Consider the following 12,394-nt stretch of genomic DNA (forward strand, 5'->3'; position numbering starts at 1 on the left):
GGAGGCTGAGGTAGGACAATCACTTGAACCTAGGAGGTGGAGGTTGCAGTGAGCCAAGATCGCACCATTGCACTCCAGCCTGGGCAACAACAGCGAAAGTCCATCTCAAAAAAACAAAAACGAAAAGCTTATCTATGAAGATTGCTTTTGTATTGTTCAAGCCTGATTTGCATTATTTTGCATATATGATTTTTTTGCTGTATTAAGGTAGAATTTTTTATCCTGAGTTTGAAAATTTTGCCGAAATATGTCTAAGTCCCCCTCTCCACTGTCTCTACTACACAGGCAAGCCTTTTGATCTCCAGAGTCATGATTTTTTCCCCTAATTCAGGAAGCTAGTTTTTTCCACTATACTTTGGATTCTTGTTTTTGTTTCACTTAATCTTTTTTCCTCATGAATACTTATTTTTAGACCATCTCTGTTCTCCTTTCTATGCAGTGTTTCATAATTTTGGTTTTTAATGCTCATCATGGAATGCAGAGGACTCTACCTGGGCCTAGTTTTAATGAATAGATGAAGCCTACAGGGTGCCCTTTGCCTGTTTTCCCATCAATTGAAAGGGCAGTGGACTCCTTTAGCCCAATTGTGGATGAGGAGGAGACTTTCCCATAATGCAGTATTGCAACGCCAGAGTTCTCTTCTCCTGATCCCACTGGTTTATATAAGAGGAAGGTGATATAAATTCAGAGCTTTCTAAGAGGCCCTTCATTGTCTGTGGCCTGGGTGACTTGTGGAAATTTGTTTCTTCCTCTCTTCCCCTTGCCCCAGGGTCCTCTTTTTCTCCTTTTCTTATCAACCTCTTTGACAGATCAGTCCATTTTAAATAGCCACATCTCCTCAGCTCATCTCCATCATTTCACCTGCTGCACCTGACTTCTGTTTCTACCATTCTGCCAAAATAGTCCTTGTAGAATTTGACATTGACCTCTCAACTCCGAAATCCTGCAGAGGCATTTTCAGTCCTTTTTAACGTGACCTCTGGGTGGGAATCCACACTGTTGATTGCCCTCTCCTCCTGTAAACTCTTTTATTCCATCGTTTCCAAAACACCCCTCTCTCCTGATTGTTCTTCAAATTACCAGACCAGCCTTCACCTTTACCACTTTCCTCAGCTTATTTCAACACTAAACTTGCCTTCTGTTTTATGTCTTATTCTCTTGAAAATCTCCCTGAGCACTCTTACTTATGACTAATGTTTCAGCTGCCTCCTTATTTGCTTATGAATCCCAAATCTGTTTCTAATTCTGACCTGTCTTCTGAATTCCTGCCTGTATTTCTGACAGCTTCCAAGCACATCCAACTATACTGCCCACACTCCACTTTGGGGAGTGTTAAGTTTCTTTGACAATCTGAACAAAGAGTAACCTTCTGAAAATGCACAAATACACTACATTCTGCATATAATTGCAGGGAGTTCACGGACTGCCTGAAGCCCACCTGTCTTCTGAATAACTCTTGAGCTAGAATAAGCAGGATCAAATCCAGATAGCCCCACTTGGCATCAGAGATTCTTCTATTTTACACAAGCACATGGCCATTGGTTATCAATTTGTTCTTCCTCAGAAACTCTCCCTTGTGGTCTGGATTGTATAACTTTGTTCGACCATAATTTTATACTCATTTGCTCTGGTTTGGGCCTTTTGTCTGGATTCTGGTTTGGGAAATGCTGTTTTGATCTATTGGTATCCATGTTCTTCAAATGGCTAGATTTAGAGGAAATCTCAAATTTTCTAATTCTGTTAATTTTCAAGGTGTCAATAAAATAACTGGTTTCTCTTTCTGTCCTTAAGAAATTAAAAAACCTGCTTCCTCGTGCTTTAACCTAGTATAGCCCACTCTGCTCTACATCTGCTACCAGTTTTCTCACACCAGACCTTCACCTGTTCCCACTATGGTAGATTAAAGCAACAACCTGTGCATGAACTAAAGTAACCCGGCCCTCAATGGAATACCAAGCAAGCACAGCACAAAAGTTAACTTCCATTGCTGAGCAGAACCTCCATTTCCCAGATCTACCTTAACATCATTCAACCAACTGCCCATCTGTATTAAAGTCGGGCTCCTTCACCATGGTCTTGCAGGTTTCCTCTATTACTGTGTAAACTTCCATTTTATAATTCAACTTATTCAACTGGTAATCTTCCTCCATCCCTTCTGACATAGCCTCCTTCCTTCTTAAATTGTTTTCATCTTTGGCAACTCTACAAAAACTGAAAAAGTATGCCAGGTAGGTCTTCAAATTCAGTGAATGCAGAGGTGGTTTAATTTTCTTATAGTCTAGGAGATATCTGGTCTGAAAGCTTGATTCTTGGAACCTCTAGAAAGATAGATGATTCCACGAAGATTCAAACTTTCTCTCTGTTCACATATCCCAATAAATTATTATGAATGAATGCTCTTCTCATTGGAAGTGCAGAGCTTTGAGAAAATCTCTCCATTCCAGAAGCAGGATTTCCCCTAAGGACTCTGATCTGCCTTAGCCATGACATTTTTGGGCAGTACTGCCCACTTCTGACCAGAACACAATATTAGGGCAGAACCAACATCTTTGAGGCCAGTGCTAGAAGATAGGTTAAATCTTTGTCATTGCCTAATTATTCTCCTCTATTTTGGTTGATTTATTTACCTCTTAACTCTTATTATCTGGCCAGATCTACCATATCCACTTCTTCCTCCTGCCTGGATTCTAGATTCTGCCTTCTTTTCAGGTCCTACCTGTATTTCTTGTTGTATTAGTCTGTTCTCAAACTGCTATGAAGAAATACTTGAGACTGGGTAATTTATAAAGGAAAAATGTTTAATTGACTCACAGTTCTGCCGGGCTGGGGAAGGCCTCAGGAAACTTAACAATCATGGCAGTAAGCACCTCTTCGCAGGGTGGCAGGAGAGAGAATGAATACCCAGCAAAGGGGAGAAGCCCCTGATAAAACCATAAGATCTCGTGAGAACTAACTCACTATCAGGAGAACAGGATCAGGGAAACTGGCCCTGTGATTCAACTATCACCACCTGTTCCCTCCCACAACATGTGGGAATTATGAGAACTGCAATTCAAGATGAGATTTGTTTGGGGACACAGCCAAACCCTATCATTTGTCTACTTTGTATATCAACTCTTGCCTGCCTTGACCTCTATCTGCCAGACACAGCCAGCTTCATCAGACATGTCTTATTTTATATTAGTTACAGTGGCAAACTCTTAAAAACTTAACAATGAATAAGAAAGCTATATCCTAATATTCCTGTATTGAAAGCATATAATCATGAAGAAGTTTAAAAAATTTCCCACAGTTAGAAAACTCCATTTATAAGTAGATTTTGACAAATATTGCTCCTTATACTGTTATTATACAATGTAACTATCAATAGCAATTTATACACTTATTTTTAGTTTCCATCATCATAAGAATATTTTTTAGACAAGGTCATGCATTGTCATTGTATGTCAGAAACACAGTCAAAACGTCCAAACTCATAAACACACTTTCTTTAAGTGTTTGTTGAGTAAACTTTTAACATGCATCTCAACTGTGGAAAGCCCAAATCAATATGCCTTTGACCTGGTACCAGTAGGAGGAAGGTGTTAATTACCATGTTGCCATGAGGTTTATGAACTGGCATTAACATCTCAGCAGGAGCAAAAGTGGCACAATAGCAACTTCTGAGAATGGATGAAGGAAAGCATCATTACATACAGATTTGTTTCCAGTAAGAAAACGTCACGCTTTTTATTTTAGGGGTACTGAACAAATGTTATTTTTAAAGGACATTATGCTATTAGTAGCATAACTATCTTGCCATCTTTATGATCTGTGTAATTAAATCACAAAAATACTCCTTGGTGTAGCAATTCAAGGAAAGTATTTGGTTAATATGTTAATTCATCTTTTAAATCTATTATAGCCACGCTGCAGTCAGCACTTTTAAGGTTTAGTGAACACAGCTGCATTTTGAGAACAGTCCCAGCAAGGTTGAGAAACTAATTGCCCTCAGTATCTATTTAAATTATTTTTAAAAATCTTTTCAAGAATTGTAAATGTACTGTTTTCTGAATGCAACATCTACATACTCCAAAGTTCGTTTTTTCAAATTAATCATTTTGGCCAATTTTCCTGATAGAATCCGTGCTAAGAGGGTTAGAGCCATCAGGGAAATCTTAATGAGAAATCTAAGCATTTTAGGTCAGAGACTCTGGAAAAGTTTTGGATATTACTTATTCTGTGAAAAATAATAAGAACCATGTATATTTAAAACATTTTCAGAGCCACATACTTTAGAGTTAAGTATTAACTGAAGCTTTTTTATGAAAAAAAGTTATGGCCTGCCTGAATTCTAATGGTAAATGAAAGGAACAAGAGATTAAAATGATAGGATTACAGGACATGGTTCATAATTGGTTTAAAACGAATGAGCAGGAGCGTTAATAACTTAGCCTGTGCCAGTTGTGGCCAGATTATTTAATATATATCTGTGTATCAGGTGAACAAAGGCCAAAAGTATTTGCAAATATGGTGCCATCTAAACGTGATACTGCTTCTGCGAAAAAGGACGATTTTTTTTGAGTCATCGTTGAAGGAAGGGAGAAATCATAACTTTACAATGGAAACCTAGCTGATGTTAATTTCTGAAAATATTTCTGAAAAAAACAAGTTAATTAACATATGTATAAGTAATGAATGAGTTCCACATGTAAATATTGTAACCTAAATTATTATCAGCATTTTTTTGCAAAAATTCTTATTCTAATAGAATATTCTTCTCTTATATATCTTAAGAGTGCATATCACACATTCTTCCATTTTAATCACAAAAATAGAATTTATAAAGGCTAATTTTATAAACTTTACAAAGGGTATTAATAAATAAATCTATGACAGTTTTTTGAAGGAACCAAATTATTTAGTAAGGAATTATTTGTAGGTTGTTTCTTTTTATACCAGTCCCTGGTACATCTTTATTTCATCAAAACAGTTTAATTTAATATATTTTTTCTAGAACATACTTTAATAAAGAGGAACTTCTTTAGAATTAGCTAGAACATAAAAAATAGAATAGAACACAAAACAAAAAATTATTTTAATGTTCTCATTTAGCTTAATGCAGTATTTACGTTAGTATAGTAATGAGACTGTCATTTATAAAAAAATCAAATGAAGCCAAGAGAAAACAATGTTTAGGGAACAAAAGAACATTAAAAATACTTTGGTTTCAAACTTAGTGTTTTAAATGGGATGAATAGAATGGTATGTACTTAGACATAACTTTATTTAATTAAGTAATTATTTTAATTTTTGCTACTTAAGTATGTATTGTCATTTGAGAAAAAAATGATTATATTTTGATATAAGACTATAAATTTCTTAAGACTCGGGATCATACTTTACAACTCATTTTTACTTTCTCCTCTCCTCTGCTCTTCTCCTGAAGGTCGTAAGCATCTAGCTCACCAGTTTGCACATCTTAGGCATTCTTCCAATATTGGGTTTTATATTTAAAAGAACCATCAAATAAACTGGATTTTGTCCTTAGTGAACAAATAGCCTGTGAACACTGAATAGCAGGTCAGGTGCATGACAGGTGTTAAATCAATGCTTGCTAAATCCAAAAACTTGCCTTTTTCCTATTACAGACTTTCCTTGGCCGTAATATTGATCTCATACAAGGGAATAGGAAAAAACATCCATGATTCATTTTGCATAATTACTGTATTCTAAAGTTAAATAGTTGTAGATTTTGTCTAGTTTAGACTCTGGTACTAAAACTACCAAATTGTTTGATTTCCTATTAGACTTTGGATGGGAAAGTAGTAATACTTCGCAGTTTTTGCATTAAAATTCTGAATTTTTTTCCCTTTGGTGTATGAAAGCTGAAAATAGAAAACTTTTTCATGAACAAGAGGTTGAAAAGTGCCTTGTAGCCCTTTTGGGTTCTGAAAATGATGGAACTAAAATTGCTGCTTCCCAAGCTATTTCAGCAATGTGTGAGAATTCAGGCAGCAAAGATTTTTTCAATAATCAGGGTAAGTCAACTGGAAACAACTCTTGAGCATTTTTAGGTTACCGTATTTTAGTGCACATGGGCATTTTAAAAGTCACATTTTTACCTTTCTCTTTCTGTAGGGATTCCACAGTTAATTCAGTTGCTAAAAAGTGACAATGAAGAGGTATGGGAAGCGGCAGCTCTAGCCCTGGCACACCTAACGACTTGCAACCCTGCTAATGCAAAGTAAGTTCAGAGATCCTCACCCAGCACTGACTTGTGGGACAATTCACAGTCCAAGATGTTCTCCTGTTAGTATATTGACTTTCACGATCATCTATGAATTTCTTCAGATGGTCTATCTTGGGGTTATTCTTCAGAATCCCTTATGAAACGGAATCATCAGATGGGTCTGTTTTCCAAAAATATTACAAAATCTTAACTGTTTCTGAGTTTGTTGGGAAAATGTGCAGGCCATTTGATTTCAGGGACCAAGAGGACTCTTGTAGAAGCTTCTGCAAATAAGACTGAATAATGCTGGAAATGTTAAAGACAAGATCGGATGAGCATTTGATAAATCTGGAAAAATGCTTAAAGATCCATCTTAAAAGGGTATAAACATTAGATAATATAGAAACATTTAAAAGGTCAGTGGCTCACACCTGTAATCTCAGCACTTTGGGAGGCTAAGGTGGGTGGATCATTTGAGGTCAGGAGTTCGAGACTAGCCTCGCCAACATGGTGAAGCCCCATCTATACTAAAAATACAAAAAAATAGCTGGGCGTGGTGGCATGCGCCTGTAATCCCAGCTAGTCAGGAGGCTGAGGCAGCTGAATCGCTTGAACCCCGGAGGTGGAGGCTGCAGTGAGCCGAGATCGTGCCATTGCACTCCAGCCTGGGTGCGACAGAGCGAGGCTCCGCTTCAAACAAACAAACAAACAAACAAACCAAAGCATATTATGGGCAAATACTGTGAAGAAAAGTTAAGGAATAGGAATGCCTTCTATATCCCAAGCACTCTGGTGTGTAATTTATACTCATTTAAAAAATTATCAAAATAATCTGCCAGCAGTTGAGGAAACTGAGACTTTTCAAGCTTACTTCATTTTCCCAGGTACACATTTTTATCGAAATAGCTGAGCTGGAAATCGATGCAGGTCTGTCAGACTCCAAAGTCTGTGTTCTTTCCTCTATAGGAGATAAGACTGCCTTATAAGACAGTAAGAATTTATTGAAGGCAGCTTCCATAAATAAAATAATTATTTGCCCTGCCTCCATCTCATTTGGTATGTTAGTTAGCTTTCATTTATTATTGCTTAGTGATATCATGGCTAAAATTACCCTTTTTCTAACTTGAAATAAATCTCCCTCTGCCTCCATCACATACTTAATAGTTCTTAGCCTTTCTTTCCCTTTCTATTCTCCCACACAAATTATAAGATCCTAATGCAATGACTACAAATCTAACTGCCTGATAAAAACATAAGAGGAATGCATTAAGTGTCAAAACAAAACTGTGTTCCTTTAATAGCTACAATCTTTGACACAGTAATTTCCTAAATTAAGGGTCATCATTATCTCTATGAAAGCATGCAAATTTCTGGAATATTGAGTCCTTCTAAGTAGCAATTTGAAAATAGCATATTCAGTGGCTTTTCCAGTATGGTCGCACAGTGCAAAAAAAAATCTTATCAGAGACACTAAACCATTTCTCTCTCCAGTCCATTTAGATGTGTATATGATCTAGAATACTTTTAACAGGCCTCCAGAGTGTATAGGTGTCTTGATTTGATGTGAATTTGCCTGGCTTATATTTTTTGCTTTATTTTACATAAAATCATAGAAAATTAGGATGGTAAGTAGTTCTAAAAGGGACTTCCTTCAGATTATCTTTCTCAGTTTAATTATCTATTTTACAGATTTTTGTCATCTGACTCATAGTTCCATTTTGTTACCATAGAAAGGTCAGTCAGGACTAAATGATGCCTGACTTCTCTACTACAGTCAACTTTAGTTACATAATATAATTTTATTCTTGTAAATTTTCAATTGCAGTTATTTCTTTAACCTATTATATACTGTCCATTCTGTTTTTTTTTAAAATTTTGTATTTTGTAAGGGAAATGGAACTTGAATGAAAGTGGCTTTCTGAATATTCCTTGAGGTCTATATAATTTTTACTTGGGATTTTCTGAGCTAAAAAATATTGAAGATGAATGCTTTTGAGGAGGATATGGAATCAAATTTGACAGATTTATGCCAAATACTGAAGACTGAGGTTGCAAAAGATTCTAGAGTCAATCAAAAGGAATGAACACGAATAAACCACATAGTCCTTCTAGAAGCCTCCTTGAGTTTAATTAGTAAAGCCAAATATAACAGAAGTGACTACAAATGTGATTGGTTATTGTTAATAAAATAATTTTCTACTCAGATCGTCTTTTAAAAATTGTTAGCTTAAACTCAGCATTGGTGAGTATTTCTGGCATCACTTTTAGTAGCGGTCCATTCAATCATTTCCCCAGGAAGCATCGTGGCTTTGCTGCTGGGGTGGTTGGAATCAAGGTTTTCTAATTATTTTTCTGTCATACGTAAGTAGCATAGGAGACAAAAGCCCGGAGTTAACTTCCTGCAGGTGCATTTGATAGATGTTTGAATATCTGATCATTGCTATCCTAATTTTTAAAAATGCACATAAGCGTTGCAAATACTAATTTTGTGTAGTTAAAATGTAACCCTTCTCCTACACGCATATCTTAATGTGCCTAAAGTGAATTTTTAAACTCTAATTATTAAACTCAGGGCATCTTCTGGAATTGGAGGCTCATTTCATGCATTGAGTAATCGCTGGTGTTGTCATGGTAACATATAATGTTGGTGCAATTTCCTTTATGTAATAGGTTTTTGCTTGGAAAATTGTGGGTAGATCAAAATTTTCTAAATTAAATAATCAACCCAGGGAAGGAGAAATGTACTTGTGGTAACGCTTTTTGTAAAACTAACAAATGCTTTTTTTAATTAAAATCTTTTTATAATCTAAAAATAGAATTTTATAATCTTTATGTAAATTAATTTATAGTCTAATGTATCTGATTTCAGATTTTCACACATCTTGCTTTCTCAGAACAAAAAAATACACTCAAATGTAATAAAATAGTATGATGATGAGCAATTTTAGTAGCAATCATAAATAAATAATCAGACCATTCATAGCCCTATGTAGAAGATTTTCAACTTTATTGAAGTAATCTGATCATCACCTTAATTGATGCCAAAAGATCTTACCCATTTGGTATTCTTTATGAATGAGGTTTCTTAGATACTCAAGTTTAGTGGATTTTTAAAAATTTACTTTTTTAATCCAAAAAAACTTTTAAAAATTTGCGATAAATTTGAATTAAAATCTTCTAAAATCCTTCCTTCTCAACTTTCTGTTTTTTTTTTCAGACAGGGTGTCACTTTATTGCCCAGGCTGAAGTGCAATGGTACAATCGTAGCTCACTGCAGCCTAAACCTCCTGAGCTCAAGCGATCCTCCTGCCTCAGCCTTTCAGGTAGCTGAGATTACAGCCATGCACCATCCCACCCAGTTAATTTTTCATTTTTTTTTTTTTTTTGGAGATGGGGTCTTACCATGTTGCCCAGGCTGGTCTCTCAAACTCCTGAGCTCAAGCAATCCTCCTACCTTGGCCTCCCAAAGTGCTGGGATTATAGGTTTGAGCCTCTGCATCGAGCTCCCTCTTAGCCTTTTGAACTGATTACACTGTTATTAAACTTTGGTGGGGAAAGTTATGGTTGCCATTTTGACTAAGTGACTGCCATGTGACCCTCGGAGGTGTTCTCAGTGCCCCTTGGGGAAGGGGGGCTACTTGTCCCACTCACTGGGTATAAATTCGGGGGGGCAGCTCCTTTGACCTTCGATGCATTTTGTTGATTCCTTATCAAGCTTCTGAGAGCTGTCAGTTTTTCATTTTCACTGCTATCAGTGGATCTGATTGGCAGAGCTCTAACTTCCTCCCTGTCAGAGTTCCTTTCAAATCCTTCCTTTCTGTCCATGAAAAGCCTGGATTCCAGGTAACCCAGCTTTATCAAATTGTACACAAAAGCCATACAGGAGGGCCTGATGCCTCTTTGGTATGTACATAATTTTTGCTTCTCAGAGGCCATTCCCCACCCCCACAGATAATTCTCATGTATGTTGTGGTTATGTGAAATTTCCAGGTATTTGAGTTATGGATACGTGGATATGGATGGTAGTTAAAAATTATTAACAAACATGAATCCTTTTACTTACAAATGGGCTAATGTTGTAGAGTAAAATAGACATAAAATATATCCTGGAAGTAAATTCCGCTTCCGGGAGTATTTTGCCTTAGGTCATTGTAGTGACACCCTCTTGCCTGGAAAACCTCTTCCCATGCAGGCTGTGGTTCTCTCCCTCACCCCGTTTACATCTCTGTTACCATGTCACCTTGGCGAAGCTACTTAGCATTACCACACGGCTTAAGATTGCACTCCACACATGCATATTCTCAACGCTCCTTCCCTGCTGCCCTTTTCACATACCCTTATCATTTTCTAACATAGCATGTAACTCACCTGGTACACTTATCATCATTTATTTTCTGCACCCCCACCCCCCTGCACTGCACACCCACCCCGCCACACACCAACCACTAGCATCCATGAAGGAAGCAGCCTTCATCTATTTAATTCACTGATGCATCCCAAGCATCTAGAACACTGTCCATCCCATAGTAGGCATTCGAAGGAAAATAGGCTTACATCAAAAATACAACCAAAAAATGGCCGGGCAAAGGTGGTTCACATCTGTAATCCCAGCACTTTGGGAGGCGAAGGCGGGTGGATTACTTGAGGTCAGGGGTTCGAGACCAGCCTGGCCAACATGGCGAAACCCCATCTCTACTAAAAATACAAAAATAAGCCAGGCATGGTGGTGCATATCTGTAATCCCAGCTACATGGGAGGCTGAGGCATGAGAATCGCTTGAACCCTGTAGGCAGAGGTTGCAGTGAGCCAAGATCACGCCACTTCACTCCAGCTTGGGCAACAGAGTGAGACTCCATCTCAAAAAAAAAAAAACAAAAAAAACCCAAAACAAAACAAAACAAAACAAAAAACCCAAAAGTAAAAGAAAAGTGATGAAAACAAAGTCTATTTGACAAACAAAGTCTGTTGTCAAACAATCAATAATGGCCATTACTTAAAACAGAAAGCAATCATCAGTGTTGTTTTCTTTGTTTTTATATAACTTGGAAAACAGAAGCAACAGTGGAGGCTTCCCTATAAGAGCCTCCTATTGATACTTCTAATTATTATCTACAGAATAAAGATTACTTAAAGTGGGTACAAATATGAAAAGGCAATGAATAAGAATAAAAATAACTATTTTTATAAAGTCATAGTAAAAGGGGACAAGAACAGCCAGATTCACTTATTAGCAGAAGGAGAAAGCAAAGTAAAACAATTTTTAAGTGAATAAATAAAAGGTGTGAAGGCTAAAACAATGCCTGTAGAAAGGAACAAATAAAAATGGAAACCAAGAAGCAATAATGAATTTTATAGAAAAATGTAGTTGTTTGGACACATATCTTTTCTTGGTATACTGCTAATCTCTTTTACAGTTAACAATTTGTAATGCCTTTTGAAAATGAGAAAACCGTTTATTTTTGACATAGGAAATATTGTTTTCAGCTAAATTTCATGTTACATTTATCCTGTATGCTTCTATCCAATTAATCATATCAAAGTTCCATATTATTTATGCAAGTACTGAGAGACTTATTCTCTGAGGAGCAGACCCTACATATTAAAAGAATGTTTTTAACTATTAATTTATAACATCACTGCCATCTGTTGGATCTGATCAGAATTAGAGTTTAAGTTGTTCCAAGAAGAAAAAGGGTTCAGTGTTTTTCACTTCCCTTTGGCAATGCTAACTAAATTTGGCCACTGGTAAACTATGAAAAGATTAGAATAAATGTTCAGAACTAATAAAGATTAGTATAAATGTTGGCTAGATAGTTTTCAAAAGATGCAATTATCTTAGGAAATAAAATGCAATGAACAAAATAAAAATATACACAGTAATAACTACAATTATTTAAATAACTATAGAGAAGTGAGAACTGAAGTTTTGTTACAGTAAATGCATGATCAGAAGTCCCTTGTTTACACATAGATCACACTAACTCTGATTCTTCATAATTATTCCATGTCATCCCCATGAAGAACTGAGTGATTTACCTAAATCTTAGAGACCCTTTTATTACCATTTCTTTGCTTTTTATTTTTTATTTTTTGTACCCCTTCTGACTTTACATGACAGCAGTGACCCAAGAAAGTTCTAAATGTTAGCACATATAGTGGTGACTAAAAAAATTAATTGATTGA

General features: G+C 36.3%; 1 protein-coding gene across 6 annotated transcripts in view; it reads left to right on the top strand.

Annotated features, from left to right (window-relative positions):
- ARMC3 (armadillo repeat containing 3) overlaps window positions 1-12,394 on the top strand; it is a 193,436-nt gene that overhangs the window by 128,684 nt on the left and 52,358 nt on the right. For all 6 annotated transcript variants that reach the window (XM_055092481.3, XM_003821393.5, XM_003821394.5 and 3 more), the window contains 2 exons: window positions 5,868-6,020; window positions 6,121-6,226. In XM_055092481.3, the coding sequence (XP_054948456.1) occupies window positions 5,868-6,020; window positions 6,121-6,226 (259 nt within the window). The remainder of the gene's footprint in view (window positions 1-5,867; window positions 6,021-6,120; window positions 6,227-12,394) is intronic.

The sequence above is a fragment of the Pan paniscus genome, chromosome 8, assembly GCF_029289425.2.
Source record: "Pan paniscus chromosome 8, NHGRI_mPanPan1-v2.0_pri, whole genome shotgun sequence".
Classification (NCBI taxonomy): Eukaryota; Metazoa; Chordata; class Mammalia; order Primates; family Hominidae; genus Pan; species Pan paniscus.